Source organism: Ambystoma mexicanum, chromosome 13 (assembly GCF_040938575.1).
Source record: "Ambystoma mexicanum isolate Mex_15411 chromosome 13, UKY_AmexF1_1, whole genome shotgun sequence".
Taxonomy (NCBI): domain Eukaryota; kingdom Metazoa; phylum Chordata; class Amphibia; order Caudata; family Ambystomatidae; genus Ambystoma; species Ambystoma mexicanum.
Window position 1 is genome coordinate 718,760,270 of NC_090938.1, and position 15,531 is coordinate 718,775,800.

The window sequence follows — 15,531 nt, forward strand, 5'->3', positions numbered from 1 at the left end:
TGGCGTGCCTGGGCCCAAGATCAGAAGGGAGGCCAGGTATCCAGTGCAGTAACTGTCAGGCAGGAAAATCAACAGGGGAGAGGAGGAGTGAAAGCAGAAGCAAAGAGGAAGGTTTTGGGGTGCTTCCGGAACCGGAGATGGTTCTCCTCAAGTTTCAGGGAGGCAGGAAGGCTGTTCCAGAGGGAGGCCCCTGCCGAAGAGAGATCTACCACCAACTCGTTGCTTGGCGAAGCGACTGACCCTGAGGGAGTTGGAGCAGGAAGAGCGGAGAGGTCGAGAAGGAAGATATTTAGGAAGAGAGAGTTGAAGGTATTTCGGCCCCAGGCCCCAGAAGGCCTTGTGGACAATGCAGAGTGATTTGAACTTAATCCTCGCAGCCACTGGGAGCCAGTGCAGAGATTTCAGTCCTGGAGAGATACGATCCCTGGGCTTGAGGACAAGGACAAGTCTTGCAGTCCTGTTCTGGATAAGTTGCAGAGGGCGGAGAGTAGAGGCAGGCAGATTTAGATAGAGGCTATTACAATAGTCCAGCTTGGAGAGAACCAGGGCTCTGGAGACAGTGAGCTTCTGGGGGAAGGAGAGGAAAGGAAGAATACCTCTGAGGAGGTGCAGCTGGTAATGTGACTTTTTAGAGACATCAGAGATGTGAGGAGAGAAGGAGAGTGCGGAATCGAAGATGACCCCGAGGTTTTTAGCCATGCAGGTGGGAGCGGGAAGAGGGCCAAGAGAGGCCGGCCAGAGAGCTGCAGGGAAGGAGGGAGTGAGTGTGCTGATGAGCAGAATCTCAGTCTTACTGGCATTAAGGTAGAGGTCATTGGCGGCACACCACTCCTGGATGGCAGACAGACAGACAGAGATGAGGGAAGGAGATGCGGAGGCTGAGGGTAGCCTGAAAATGAGCTGAGTATCGTCCGCATAGCACTGAAAGTTGGGGCAGAGAGCGGCAATGCGGTGGGCAAGGAGTGCCAGGTATTGGTTGAACAACCAGGGAGAGAGGTTAGATCCCTGGGGGACACCACAGGTAAAGACATAGTTGGACCTGGTAGGGTCGGTCAGAGAGGAAGGAAGTCAGCCACGCCAGAGCCTGACCAGTGATACCCAGGTTATCACGTAGACGGTTGAGCAGAATGACATGGTTAATAGTGTCAAAGGCAGAGGAGAGATCAAGTAATATGAGAACACAAGGGGTGTTAGAGTCAAGGTTGGAGAGCAGGTCTTCACGGATGTTCAGGAGAGCAGTTTCCGTGCTTCTGGCAGCTCTGAAGCCAGACTGATGGTCATGAAGTCAACCAACAGATTCAGTGTGAAGATTGAGCTGGAAGATGGCCAGTTTCTCCAGGAGCTTGCCCAGGAAGGGGGTGATGGAGATTGGGCGATAGTTAGCCGGGCAGGAGGGGCGGCAGAGGGTTTCTTAAGAAGAGGGTGCACAAGGGAGTGCTTCAGGGGGGATGGGAAGACTCCAGTGGTGAAGGAGTGATTGCAGAAATCAGCCAGGGCAGGTGCCAGGGAGTCGATGTGGTCCTTGATAGTTTTGGAGGAACAGGGGTGAACCTGTTTCGACGACACTTTCATAGATCAGACTTGTCTAGAAACCTCGTCTGCGGAGAACAGGGGAAAGGCAGAGAAGGAGAAAGGTGATGTGGCTGTAGAGAGGCCAGGGGAGGAGCAGAGAGTGGGGGGAGGCGGGGGATAGGAGGAGAGAGAGGACAGGATGTCCTGAGTTTTAGAGGTGAAGTGAGAAGCCAGTGCCGTACAGAGGGCCTGGGAGGGGACAGGGGAGGTAGAGACTGCAGCAGGATTGGCCAGTTCCTTGCAGATTTTAAAGAGTTCTGCCGAGTTGTTTGATGCCGCAGAGACGCGGGCTTGGATATGGGCTCTCTTCTTGATTAGGACAGAGAGCCGGTATTGTCTTTGGAGCAGGCGGCAAGCCAGTCTGTCAGAGGATGTACACGAAGCACGCCATTTCCTCTCGGCCACCCTGCACTTGCATTTTAGGGTGACGAGGTCTGAGTCGTACCATGAGTTGCACTTGGTTTTGGACTTCAGGCGGATTCTCATGACAGGGGCAAGGATATCAAGAGTATCAGATATAGCACAGTGGAGCATGGAGAGGGCCGTGTCAGGGTGAGAGTCAGCCAAAGGGGGAGGAGGAGGTGAGAAGGCGGCGGCGAAAGCCTCAACTGAAACGCGCTTCATGGGTCGTATGACCGAGAAGGTGGGTGGCAGTGCTGGAGGTGGCTTGGCCTGGAGGGTAGGGAGGGTGAGGTGGGAGGAGAGGAGAAAGTGATCACTCCAGGAGAGAGGAGTGGAGAGAGGGGCAGAGAGGGGAAGGTCTGAGGAGATCAGGACATCCAGAGTGTGTCCTGCAGTATGAGTTGGGCCAGAGGGGAGAATAGTGAGTGAGAGAGAGTCGCAAAGGTCGCGAAAGAGTCCAGAGGGAGGACAGGAGGCATCCAGGTGGATGTTGAAGTCTCCAAGAAGGAGGAGTTGAGTGGTTGAGGCCAGGAGTGAGGAGGAGAGGTCCGCCCACTCAAAGAGGAAGGAGGAGATCTGACCAGGTGGCCGATAAATAGTAGCCACCGTAAGGGAATGGCTAGGGGAGAGAGAGCCTGCAGACGAGGCATTCAAAGGAGGAATAGACCTGCATGGGAGTGACAGAGGCAGGAATCCACTCGGGGAAGATCAGGGCTACACCCCCTCCAGGGCAGTTGGGCCTAGGATCTTGTAGCCATAAGGTAGGAGCGTTTCAAAGCTAGTGACAGAACTGGCCGTATATGTCCATCTGTTTGTTTGTTTTTGCCACCTTTCTCCATGTTAGAACATTTATTTGCACTATCTTCACCAAAATCCAGCCCAGACTGTCCCGCCCCTCTGTGTCCACAGGGGGGCGTGGGACACAAGGCACCGATGACGTCACAACGCCTCCCGGTGCGTGACGCTGCAGCGCCCATAGTCGCCAGGGCACCGGGCATATACACAATCGGCTGTGCATGCCCGTGCACACCACGACTGCAAGCTACACGCCCGCAAATGAAGGTGAGTTACATGCTTATGGCCGCCGGTTCTGCCAGCGTGTCAATCACACACACATTTTATTATACTCTTGCTTGGATCTTTCACAGATCTTACTGCAACAGCCTTCCGGGATCGTGCATTACATCTAAAAGGTAACTGCCTTAGATGTGTCTTGATCGCACACCTATTTGCTCTTTTGAAATGCTAATAAAGCACTCCGTTACGTTCAGACACAAAGGTCTGTTTACTAAGGTACACTGTATTCCATACTTACTTTGTAATTGATTAACTCACCATGACAATCACTCTCTCTCTCGATTTTACTCTCTCTTTTTTCTCAATTTTTCCATACGCCATATGAACCAATTTGGTATGTATTTGGCCTTCGAATTTTGTTGACACTGTTGGATCATATTTATGTAAATGCACTTTTGTCTGGATTTGCCTCATCAATGCATATACATTAGTGCTCAGCCCTGAAGATGGAGTTTTACTCCCAAATGCATTGGCTATGAGCCCATACCGCTAAGAAAGCGGTTTGCCTCCATTTTTGATTTGCTTATTTTCTTGATTAAATATCTTTTGCGGGACTAATCTAAAATACTGGAAACTATTCTTACTTCACAACGTTCCGCTAACAAAGGAAGGATAATTAAACAGAATAACAATTAGCACAATATATATTGCAGCTTTTTTAATAAGAACAGCCTGTGAGCATCTGGCTTACTGGGTGGTGTCACCCAGTGCCTTTTACCAAAGATAATAAGTGCCCCGTCTTTAGAAAAGAGTTCAGCTGAAATGTTAAAGAGGTTTAACCGTCCAAGACAGAATTCTGCCCCAACCAAATCTCTGGTGGCTCCACAAATCAAGACTGACAACAATGGGACAGAAAAGAAAATTTCCTATGTAGAAATGACATCACAACTAAAACTTAACTTACGCAACATTAAGAGGGTTATGTAATAACAATACTCACTGTATCATCAGGCTCAGAAAGGTGTCGGACATTTTAGACATTGCTTAACTTTGCTTCTTTTAACCCTCTAAAAAACATGTTTTAACCCTCTACAAGACATGTCCCTACTGCTGCTTATAGCTTTCCATACTGTATGAAAAGGATGAAACCATGTGAACACTCATCAACCAAAAGAATATTTATTTATTGTCTCTTTATTGGTTTGTTTGAATTTCACATATCAGCATTAAACATCTAAAATAGGAAAGCAGGACAATATTAATCATTTTTATTAATCGTATATACCAAGATAGATGAAAATAGTTAGAAGAGGCTGAATTTGCCATCTCCAGCTTCTTTCACACTGCTCAGCCGATTTCCATCTCTCAATTATTGTCATCTTTTATTCATCCCCCCAAAATAAAATCTCTATGAAATGGAAAGTCTGGTTCCCCTGGAGAGAGAACACGTGAAGTGGAAAATCGGTTTGATCAGGACGCCATGCTTTCTTTTTGATGGAGAACCGGCTCTCGTGCAATGGTAATCCATGTTCTCCCAGGATGGACGCCAAGTGTTCTCATCATGGAGGCCTTGTTCTCTGCTGAGGAATATTAAAGACAAAATGCACCCATTTTAGGATCAGTGAAGCAGTGGAAGGATCACATCTTTATACTTTCTTGCCTATTGTTAGAATATTTCCATTCTAGTTATGCATGTTAAGAAGTGCATTGCCTTAAAAATATAAATGTAAGTTTCTTGTGAATGAGGATAGGCAGTCCTCTAATACTTTGCTTATGTGCACTATGTAATTGTGCTCTAACCCATTCTAGGCAAATGCATTTCCTGCAACATCAGTGCATCCATCCTAGATTTTATACGACATCAGTAATCACATCTCATTGGCCACCTGGATACCGGAGATTACGTCCCAAGCTTCTTGGGAATGAGGTACATACAGAATTCCAGGACAAGTATTCAATAAATCAACATGTGGAAAATTCTTGCAAGCTACTTCCTCTAATGATTCTGCACGATAAACTGTTTGGCTTTTTAACATAATATTAGGATATGGACTTAAAGATAGCAGAGAATATCACGTGACCCCCTTTAGGCTATCCGGAATTTGCCTTAACAAGCTGACCACTCCTGCAACATTGCTCTTGAGCCCTCTTCCTCGCCCAGTACAGGGAATAATGGGTCTTGAAGTCCCCAACAACAACACAAAAAAAAAAAAAAAAATGGTATTTCTTCCACTCTGCAATAAGCCATTAGAAGTGTGGGATTTCTGGGGAAATTAAACAAGGGGGGTTTCCCAGGTTCTCTGATCTGTTCCCCCTTCAGCAGAACGCCACCCCCAGGGTCGGATCAGGAATCGTCTGCCCTTCCATGGCCTTGAGAAGGGTCACAGGTCAGGTTTTCTGTGGGAATATTGCTGATTCATCACACACACACACACACACACACACACACACACACCCCTCCCCCCCACCCCCCAATAACGCTGCTGTGGGTGAAGTCCTGTGCCCATCACCCCATCCATCTCAGACAGCCAGGCAAAGCGTCTATGGCTTGGTACACCTGGGGATGGGAGAAGGAGGTGGGTAGAAATGAAAAGTGTAAACAAGTGTAAGAAAATGATGATCTGAGAAATGAGCCAGGAATGGAATGCACTAGCAGCGGAGTCCTGGAAACAGTGAACTCCTTCCCTTACCTCATACTCTCATAAATAGCCTGAGAGTGAACAATGTATTATGATGAAAATCCCACTAACAGCACAGAATGGGATGATCCGAAGTCAAGACTGACACTGAAGAACAGAAGCCCCGCAATGACCGCTTCCCTCCCTACTAATCCTACAGTTCTGGGCAGCTTAATTAACTGCCCCTGCTCCTGCCTTTAACCAGCTTTACTCAGACCCCATAGTGATCTAGATCATACCTGGGCCACAAACTAAACCTGGACAGAGAGCCTTATGCTCTTGATCAAATGAGGTGTGCCTTTTTCTGATTAGTGGAACTTTAATGAGACCCCCTAATAAGATACACTGCAATTTGTTATGCGATCTATGGGATCGTCTTGCTGGCTGTTTACTCGAAAAAGTTTTTTTCCGTGTTTCAATTTCTTGTTTTGGATAGTTCGTTTTAGGAGCTATCAAGGACTCTTCAAGTGCAGGATCTTTAGATTTATGGTTGGTCATGGCCAGTCGCGTTCTTCGTTCCTCTAGAGTTAGAAATGGAGATTCTCTAGTCTTTGTTTCTTTATTGGAATTTCCTACCGGCAGTGTAGGAGTTGTAGATGGATCAGATATTTCTTCCAAGTTTTGGTTCGAGGTGGTTGATTGGTCAGTGATATGTTGAGAGATGTTCATCATTTCTTCGTTATTTAGAAATGCTTCTATTCCTCTAGGAGATACATTCTGTGTTTCTTTTTCGACTCTGCTTACCACCCCAGTTTTCTTTGATTTGTCCTTTATTTTTAATGGGGTAAAGAGGTCTCTTTGAGCATCTATAGCTTTTAAGCTTGTTGAGTCCGCTTGTTGAATTAAAGGTGTTATTAGTATTGATCCTTGTTGGTGAGAATTTGTTTTTTCCACCCTTTTTGTCAACTTGGTTTTTTCTGTCAAGAGAGTAGGTGGGACAGTTAGGTCGATGAATGAAGAAATTTGAGTACTTTCTGAATTTGTTTGCGAGATGACCTGGGGGGTATAGCACGTAGTTGAGGCCAATTTCTGAGGTGGCTCGGTAATCTGATCTTGGCTCGGTTTGATCATAGATGCGGAAGTCTTTGATTCTAGTGCCATGATGTAACCCTCTAAAAAAGTTATTTTGTTCAGCATTGAAGTTTGAATCGCTGTGTGATCTTTCAACGAGTCCGCTATTGTTTCATATAGTTTAATGAAAGGGTTGAGGGCTATCGATAGTGCTGACATTAAAGTACAAGTGTCGAGCTTTTTTGGATGTGGGTCAGTTGCATTGGTGTCACGATGAACAGCTGATTTAATTATCCCAGGAGTTGATGGTCGTATAGGTGGTGTGATGATGTTTAATGATCTTCTAGGGGGGAAGTCATAAGAATGTCTTCTTTGGTTACTATAATTGTCTAGGTTTGAGTAGAAAGAATCTAAAGTTTTCTCAAACTGCAACTTGTTTTTAGATTTGACAGAATACTGACTTCCACCATCTTTGTCTTGAGTTTGTGGGATTAATCTTGAGGGCTCGCTTATTTGCTGTGGTGAAATCAACAGAACCTGATCTTTGTGCTTGGTGCTGTCGTTTGGTTGATGTATTGTGTCATTGATCATTTGTTGGTCTTGTATCAGAAATTGGGTGGGATTTGTTATCGTAGAGCCAGTTTGCTTTGGTGATGCCGAGATGGTTAGGAGAGGTACAGAGCTCTCTGCTTCGACTTGCTCTCGCGTGGAAGTCTGGGTGCGACTCTGCACTTCTTGATCACTGATAAAGGTTTTCGCAGAAGTAGTGCTTTCTAAGGCTGGTGTTGGATTAGTTATAGATAGTAGTGCCAAGTTTCGAACCTGCGAAGTCCCCGACTCTTCCTGGATAATTTGTGGTATTTTTGAGGACACTTGGCCTGAGAAGTGCCATTTTGTTGGATCAATATCCGGAGCTGGCCAGGTGTCATCTTTTGTTTGGGGGATAGGGGATCTTCGTTTTGCTTGTAACAATCTACGATGTTTGCTAGGTGGTGTTATTGCGTCTGCTGCCTCAAGGATTTCTGCGTCTGTCAGCTCTTTACATTTTTCTTGGATGGCTTTGGAGTGTCTATTGAAGAAGTCTGATAATAGCTTAAAAGGGCGTTGTGGTTTTTTGCTGCCCTTTCTTGTTGCTTTGGAGCCGGCACGAGGAGCTTTAGTAGAATGTGTTTGTTTAGGTAGAGGTTTAACCAATCTTGTGGGTTCCACTTGGTTATTTGACAATTCTAGGGTTGAATTTTTCTTGGTAGGGACGTCTCTAGTTCGTGATCTCTTTTTTTAAATTATGATATTAGACTCTTGCGATGGTGACTTTGTTTCTTGGGGCATAATTGAGCTTGTTGAAGCCATCGCGTTGTTTTCTGGATTTGGTATGTTTGCTGGTAAGTTGATATGGGTTTCCCTATGTATCATTGCTGATACCGTAAGTCCAGCTATAGGTGGCGCTGCGTCCATTTCTCTCTCCTTCACCGAGGCTGATGAGCCGTGCTTGACTCCCAACCCACTCGGGCACTCCTGCCCTATTGCCGATGGGCGCCGGATCTCAGAGGCACCAACTGGCTGTGTCTCTCCTTCTCTCAACTGGTTGGCGTGTAGGGCGCCCTCTCTGGGGTCCCCCCCCCCCGACCCCGCCGTGTAAACCTCGATCTCCGTCGAGGCCCGCGCTGCCTGCCCGCTCAACGCCGCCTCCCCTTCGAGAGGCCGCGGAGCCACGGCTGCAGTGGCGGGGACGATCAGCGCCCTCGGGGGCTCCGACTCCGGGCTCAAGGCGGTCCCCCCTCCGGGGGGCCTCCGAGCCCTCGACGAGGCCACGACCGATGAGGACGCCGACACGGGCGGCGCCGACTCTCTCTCGGGGCCAAGCAAAACCCCCGAGAGTGCCGGCCCGGGCCGCGGGCTGTCAGCGGCCGGCTTCAATACAGCGGTCGGGGGGGAAACCCGCGGCGTCTACTCCCAGGACTGCAAGCTCCTCCTCGGGTAAGACAGCTTCGCTGCAAGGTGGTAAATGTTTGTTGCTGCAAATGGCAGAGCCTTTCCCAATGGTTTTTTGGTGGGGAATTTGGGCGTTAGCAACACAGTTTCTATTTCCCATTTTTGTTTTAGTGTTGAAGCTTGGGTTCGTGGGGATATCACGATCGTCTGTTGTTTCCATTGCAGTCAAAGGGGGACTAGTTTGAAGTTGGTGTTGTGTGAGTGATGTAGTTGTGTTTTTGGTTAGCGACTTGATTTTACTTCTTAGAGAGCGGCCTGTAAAGTCTTCGGAGTCCAAACATTGTGGTTTTGAAGGTGATGAGGCTGCCAGGCCCGTCTTGCCTGGCATGACTGCAAGACTGCCACTCACCGCCCGCTCCGCGTCCGCTCCGCGGAGTAAATGAGGTTTTGTAGGGATAGGTGTAGCGGGAGACACACCTCTCAAGGGTAGAGCTGGAAAAAACACTGGCTGCTGCAAGACTGCCACTCACCGCCACTCCGCGTCCGCTCCGCAGAGTAAATGAGGTTTTGTAGGGATAGGTGTAGCGGGAGACACACCTCTCAAGGGTAGAGCTGGAAAAAACACTGGCTGCTGCAAGACTGCCACTCACCGCCACTCCGCGTCCGCTCCGCGGAGTAAATGAGGTTTTGTAGGGATAGGTGTAGCGGGAGACACACCTCTCAAGGGTAGAGCTGGAAAAAACACTGGCTGCTGCAAGACTGCCACTCACCGCCACTCCGCGTCCGCTCCGCGGAGTAAATGAGGTTTTGTAGGGATAGGTGTAGCGGGAGACACACCTCTCAAGGGTAGAGCTGGAAAAAACACTGGCTGCTGCAAGACTGCCACTCACCGCCACTCCGCGTCCGCTCCGCGGAGTAAATGAGGTTTTGTAGGGATAGGTGTAGCGGGAGACACACCTCTCAAGGGTAGAGCTGGAAAAAACACTGGCTGCTGCAAGACTGCCACTCACCGCCACTCCGCGTCCGCTCCGCGTCCGCTCCGCGGAGTAAATGAGGTTTTGTAGGGATAGGTGTAGCGGGAGACACACCTCTCAAGGGTAGAGCTGGAAAAAACACTGGCTGCTGCAAGACTGCCACTCACCGCCACTGCAATTTAACAAAAGCATATAGGATGGCATTCTCCCAGGTGCCACTAGGGGCACTTTAAAAAATGTGGTGAGCCGTCTGAAATCCCCATCCTTATATGTGTGAGAAGCGGGCCACCAAGGGCTGGGCTGGGCTTGCCTGGTCCCTACCCAATGTGCTCCCAGGGCATTAATGAGGGATCCCGCCCACTCGCTGGCGCCACAGAGGCGCAGTAACACACATCAGGGGTCACACTGTGGGACATTGGCCTGCAGAACTACAAGTACCAAAAAGCCTTGCAATGGGCTCCCACAGCCCGGGCACAACAGCCATGTCATTGAGAAAAGCATCGATTTTGCAAACCAGTTGTGTTTGGGTGTGATGGAGAAACATTTTATGAACCATACCTAAAAGAGAGCAAGCCAGGGAAGGCCGGCATACTCTGTGCTCCAGCACTCCCACTGCTGCCTCATCCTTGGTAGAGTGGAGGAACCACTCAGCATGCAGAAAGGGATTCCAAAGTGGCACCAGAAACACCTTTAAAACCTCACCATCCTTCATTTAACAATCATAAAAACTATCAGGTAATAACCCAAAACAAAAGCTCCACCGGTAATATAACTTACGAGGCCCAAGGAAATAACCAATCAGATTTGAGATTTCAAACAAAGATGAGGCATAACCTAGCAAAAACAACATTGGAAGTCAAGGGAATATAAAAGGGACTGGGAAAGTTCAGCGAATGAGAGAATGTCAGAGGAGGCTGACATGTCTACTTGTACTCCCTCGACACAAGGAGAACCCCCCGGAGTAAGGAACCAGGAAAGGAGTACTGCCTAAAAGAAGGATGTGATAATCTAGAAGAAACTCAGAGGCCAGTCTGGAAGCTGCCCAGGAAGCCCTGGACAGAGAGGCTGACCTGGATGCTTGAAAATAAATCTCCCAAACCTTGAGGGAATTGAATGGCTGAGGCTATCCACCAGTGATCCTCGGGTAAAAGGGAGAAAGGCCTGAGCCATGGTAGGAAGGCTGAAAACATTGGCTTCCTGACTAGGTCCCTACTTAGGGGGGCGGGAGGGACACCCACTACCACTATGAATGCTGAAAGAAAACTCAAGGTCTCGGAGAGACCCGTTGTGAATTCTGACAAACCCAAGGGTCTGGAACAGACCTGTTGTGAATCCTGACAACCCTGAGGTCTGGGAGGAATGTACTGTAAACCCCGTGTAACACAAGGGCTGGGAGAAGCAGAAGCCTACAAGTCATTGTTGCAAGGCTGTGGAACAGCCTGTAGAGAAAACCATGAAGCTTGAAACCTGGATGAATTATTGAGACCCAAGGTGAAAACAGAGGCCTAAAGGAGTGACCAGACTGAGTAACTGCTACAAGAACCTTCCCAGAAGAAAACATCTGGACAACTGGGTTGGACTTTGAAGACTAGGTTTGTGAAGCATTGACATTGGACCAAAACCTTGGATCATTTGTGCTGTTAGTTTGTGGGAGCCTGTGGGCTAAAAGACAAGATTAGGCGCTGAAACATTTCAATGACTATCTATTTTGAGATTTCACATGTAGGTCAGGGCGTCTCAAGTATAGACAAGGACTTGTAAGATGAAGTAAGAACTTTATTAATTCAATCAACTTTATTCGGCCATAAGGGCATCAAAGTACATCAAAAATCCACAACACATATACAATTACGTAACTTAGATTACGATCCCACCTTCCAAGAAATGGGTAACATTTTCTATAGTATCTATGGCCCCAGGGCCTTTTCTAATTTCAGCAACCACATGATTCAGTTTCAATCTAGTCAGTTTACCAAATAGGCAACCTCTCCACTCACATTGGAGATTCCCCCAAGTCTAAACCCCAGAGGGATTACATTGGCTCCAGAAAGCAGGGTATACAGTGGCCTAAATTCCCAGGGGTGAACATTATTGTCGTAGGGGTGGGGGTTGATTTCAATCATACAGCATGGCGATGGGCGACGTCTCACTACAATTCCCAGTATGCCATTGGTCACTCTTTGGTCCTTCCAATCAATACGTATAGAGTCAAATGCGCACCCCCTCCCAATTGTGTTGTAACCTTGTGCGACTAATGATATCTTCACAAATTAACGATCGACAGCCACAGGGCACTCAAAACCAATGGGTGCAGTTGTTGATAGCAATTCCCTGGTTTCTCAGTGGTCTGGGTCAACTTTGGGAACTCTTTGCAGAAATAGCGTCCTCCCCCTCCGGGCCCCTCTCACTTTTTCACACTCCACACCATACCCATGCTGCAATCTCAGGACCCTGTGGCTGCTAACATTGTAAGTCAGCTTGGGATCAACATAGCCAGCCCCTCCACACATGCTCTCATCCAAAAGATTGTCTCTAGACCCCTGGTCGGCTTGCCCACATGCTACCTGCTGGGGTAAGCGAACACGTTTATGCTCTAGGGTTGAGTTTTGAGTGCAGATGCCTGGGTCAAATGGTAACAGGGGTGTCTTTACAGGCCGGGCATTGGTAAAACAAATACTATAGACAATAATTCCGGTTGCGTTAAAGCGGGTCACTCGACCACTGTCGGTTGTCTCTGCTGGTATCTGGGGGACCCTTGAATTGCCCTCCTTTCTTGGTTGGCACTCCCCCATAATTCCTCCTCCTCCACTACGTTCTGCTAGAATGAGCAGGAGCGGCTTCTTTAGGGAAGCTAATTCATTTAGAACGAGATTGCATTTACATCCCTTTAATGGGCCCCTGTCCATTTGGTCCGGAGTGGGGTGAGTGGACGTTACGACCAGGGCTGGTAAGCAGGGAGAATAAGCATCCAACTGGTGCCCATTTGCATCACACATGGCACTCACCTCATCATATTAATCCTTAAGGGCTCCTGGTGATGCAGATGATAGTGGGGGGCCTGGCGCTGCCGTAAACAGCAACCCTCCCCCCTAAAGCCATGTAATTGAGGGACTGGGTGCTGCATGCTGGCTTGTAGTGTCTTTAACTGTACCGGGGCTAGACATGGCAACATCTGGAGCAATCACAATGGCGATATTGGGTTTGTCATTACAATTCACTGGCATCTGGCACTGGCTTCTTATTAGTTGTGAAGTTCTTTACAGTTGCAAAAGTGAATGAAGTTGGCACAAGGCCCCCTCTGTGTGCCTTGCCCTGAACAAAGCCCCCTCGACTAGAGGGATCCTCAGAGGTGATGTCAGGGCTAAAAGCATGGTGGTCCGGCCCTCCACCCCCTGCAATACATGGAATTGCTCTGCTGTTGTGATTAGTGCTGCTAATGCTGCTGTTTTTAAGTTGGTTGCCCTCTGTATTATATTTGGTGGTTCATAGTCATTTTTTCGGATTCAAAAATGTCGAAAGTCATTTTTTCGAAAAAATTATGTCGAAAAAAAAAGTCGCATTTTTTTAATGTTTTTTTTTCGAAATGGGGGTTTCCCCCCCCAAACCCCCCTTTTTTTCCTTTTTTTTATTCCTGGACCCCAAAATAAATATATATATAAAAAAATGGAATTCGACTTTTTTTTTTCGACATTATTTTTTCGAAAAAATGACTGACCACCATATTTGGTAGCTTCACTCCCCTTAGCATCCAAATTGCTCCCAGGATTGTTCCCAAGACAATCATTGATCTCTTTGATGAGCTTATAGTCTTCCCCCGTGGGACTGAGCCTTGGCCCCACCAGAGAAGGCATCTGATGCTAGAGACATCCTTCCCACGCCACTCTGGTGGGACTGCAGTACTGCGCCGTCAGAGACGGCATCTGATGCGAGAGACACCCTTCCCCCGTGACCCTGGTGGGACTGCGGGACCGTGCCTTGGCGCCGTCGGAGACGGCATCTCATGCCAGAGACACCCTTCCCCCGTGACCCTGGTGGGACTGCAGGACTGTGCCTTGGCGCCGTCAGAGACGGCATCTCATGCAAGAGACATCCTTCCCCCGTGACCCTGGTGGGACTGCAGAACTGTGCCTTGGCGCCGTCAGAGACGGCATCTCATGCCTATCCGGAATTTGCCTTAACAAGCTGACCACTCCTGCAACATTGCTCTTGAGCCCTCTTCCTCGCCCAGTACAGGGAATAATGGGTCTTGAAGTCCCCAACAACAAAAAAAAAACAAAAAAAAAATGGTATTTCTTCCACTCTGCAATAAGCCATTAGAAGTGTGGGATCTCATGCCAGAGACACCCTTCCCCCCGTGACCCTGGTGGGACTGCGGGGCCGTGCCTTGGCGCCGTCGGAGACTGACATTGCGGTGAGGGGGGATGGGGAGTGGGGTGGGGGGGCCGTGAGCCGATGCGACCGAGGCTGCCAAGGAAGGTTAGGTGACGAATCCAGACAGTTATTAGCACTTCCGTAGGACCCCCCCATCACAACTCCTCACCTTGCCAGACGAGTACTGCACCAATGCGAATACACTGCAGATCCCAGCAGGCAGGCGATTCTTTCCACTCTGCGTGCTCCTAACACCCCGCGGGAGCACAACACCCGCACCCTTGTCCCGCGGGTTGTTCACAGTCCTCTTGTAGTGGGGAGCGTGGCCTGCAGAACGAACAGCAAACGAGCAGCAAAGGCCCCCAGGGGAGCTGGGAGGACAACACCCGCACCCCTGTCCCGCAAACTTTATGATTTGAACCAGAACCAACTAAGGGCCCAATTCATGGAATTTTTTTTGCACGGTTCAAAGTGACTTTGCACTGCAGACACAAACCCCGATTCCTGGAACTGTGCAAACTGTGCACTCTGTAGTGCAACGTCAGTGCAAAGTAATTTTTCCAGTAAAAAATGAACTTTGCACTGACTATGCACTGCACAAATACACTTTGCACAGTTCCATGAAACAGGGTTTGTGACGGCAGTGCAAAGTCACTTTGAACCGTGCAAATAATTCCAGGAATCGGGCCCTAAGATGTTAAGGCACCAGGACAACCCCCCCACCCCCCACTTTGTGTTGGTACTCCCTGGGCACCATTTGCTGTAGGACAATCCCTAGTGTGTGTAGCTCATCCCCTAGAACCTATAGGTGTTTAAATCCAACAACTAACCATCAAATGCCCACTAATACCAAGCAAGTGACGTGCGCCCTTGTTCTGCCTCACCACACAAAACACACTGCACTTTGGACTCCACTATTTGTCCACTCCAGATATATGCCCACTAATGCCAAGCAAGTGGCGTGTGTCCTTGCTCTGCCTCACCACAGAAAACACACTGCACTTTGGACTCCACTATTGTCCACTCCAGATATATGCCCACTAATACCAAGCAGGTCGCATGTGTTCTAGCTCTGCCTCACCACAGAAAACACACTGCACTTTGGAGTCCATTATTGTCCACTCCAGATATGTTCCCACTAATACCAAGCAAGTGGCATGTGTCCTTGCTTTACCTTACCACAGAAAACACACTGCACTTTGGACTCCACTATTGTCCATTCCAGATATATGCCCACTAATACCAAGCAAGCGGTGTGCGCCCTTGTTCTGCCTCACCACACAAAACACACTGCACTTTGGACTCCACTATTTGTCCACTCCAGATATATGCCCACTAATGCCAAGCAAGTGGCGTGTGTCCTTGCTCTGCCTCACCACAGAAAACACACTGCACTTTGGACTCCACTATTTGTCCACTCCAGATATATGCCCACTAATACCAAGCAAGCGGTGTGCGCCCTTGTTCTGCCTCAACACACAACACACTGCACTTTGGACTCCACTCTTGTCCACTCCAGATACATATTTTGAAGGACCTGCTGATTTAAAGGGCTTAGGGATGTTCAGAGGAGC

General features: G+C 48.5%; 1 protein-coding gene across 5 annotated transcripts in view; it reads right to left on the bottom strand.

The window, feature by feature from the left end:
- Positions 1–4,167: 4,167 nt before the first annotated feature.
- Positions 4,168–15,531, bottom strand: part of LOC138521792 (E3 ubiquitin-protein ligase TRIM39-like) — a 128,723-nt gene continuing 117,359 nt past the window's right edge. For all 5 annotated transcript variants that reach the window (XM_069634883.1, XM_069634884.1, XM_069634881.1 and 2 more), the window contains one exon: positions 4,168–4,571. Coding sequence is in view for 1 of the 5 variants with exons in the window: in XM_069634884.1 (XP_069490985.1) it covers positions 4,462–4,571 (110 nt within the window). In the remaining 4 variants the exon portion in view is untranslated. The remainder of the gene's footprint in view (positions 4,572–15,531) is intronic.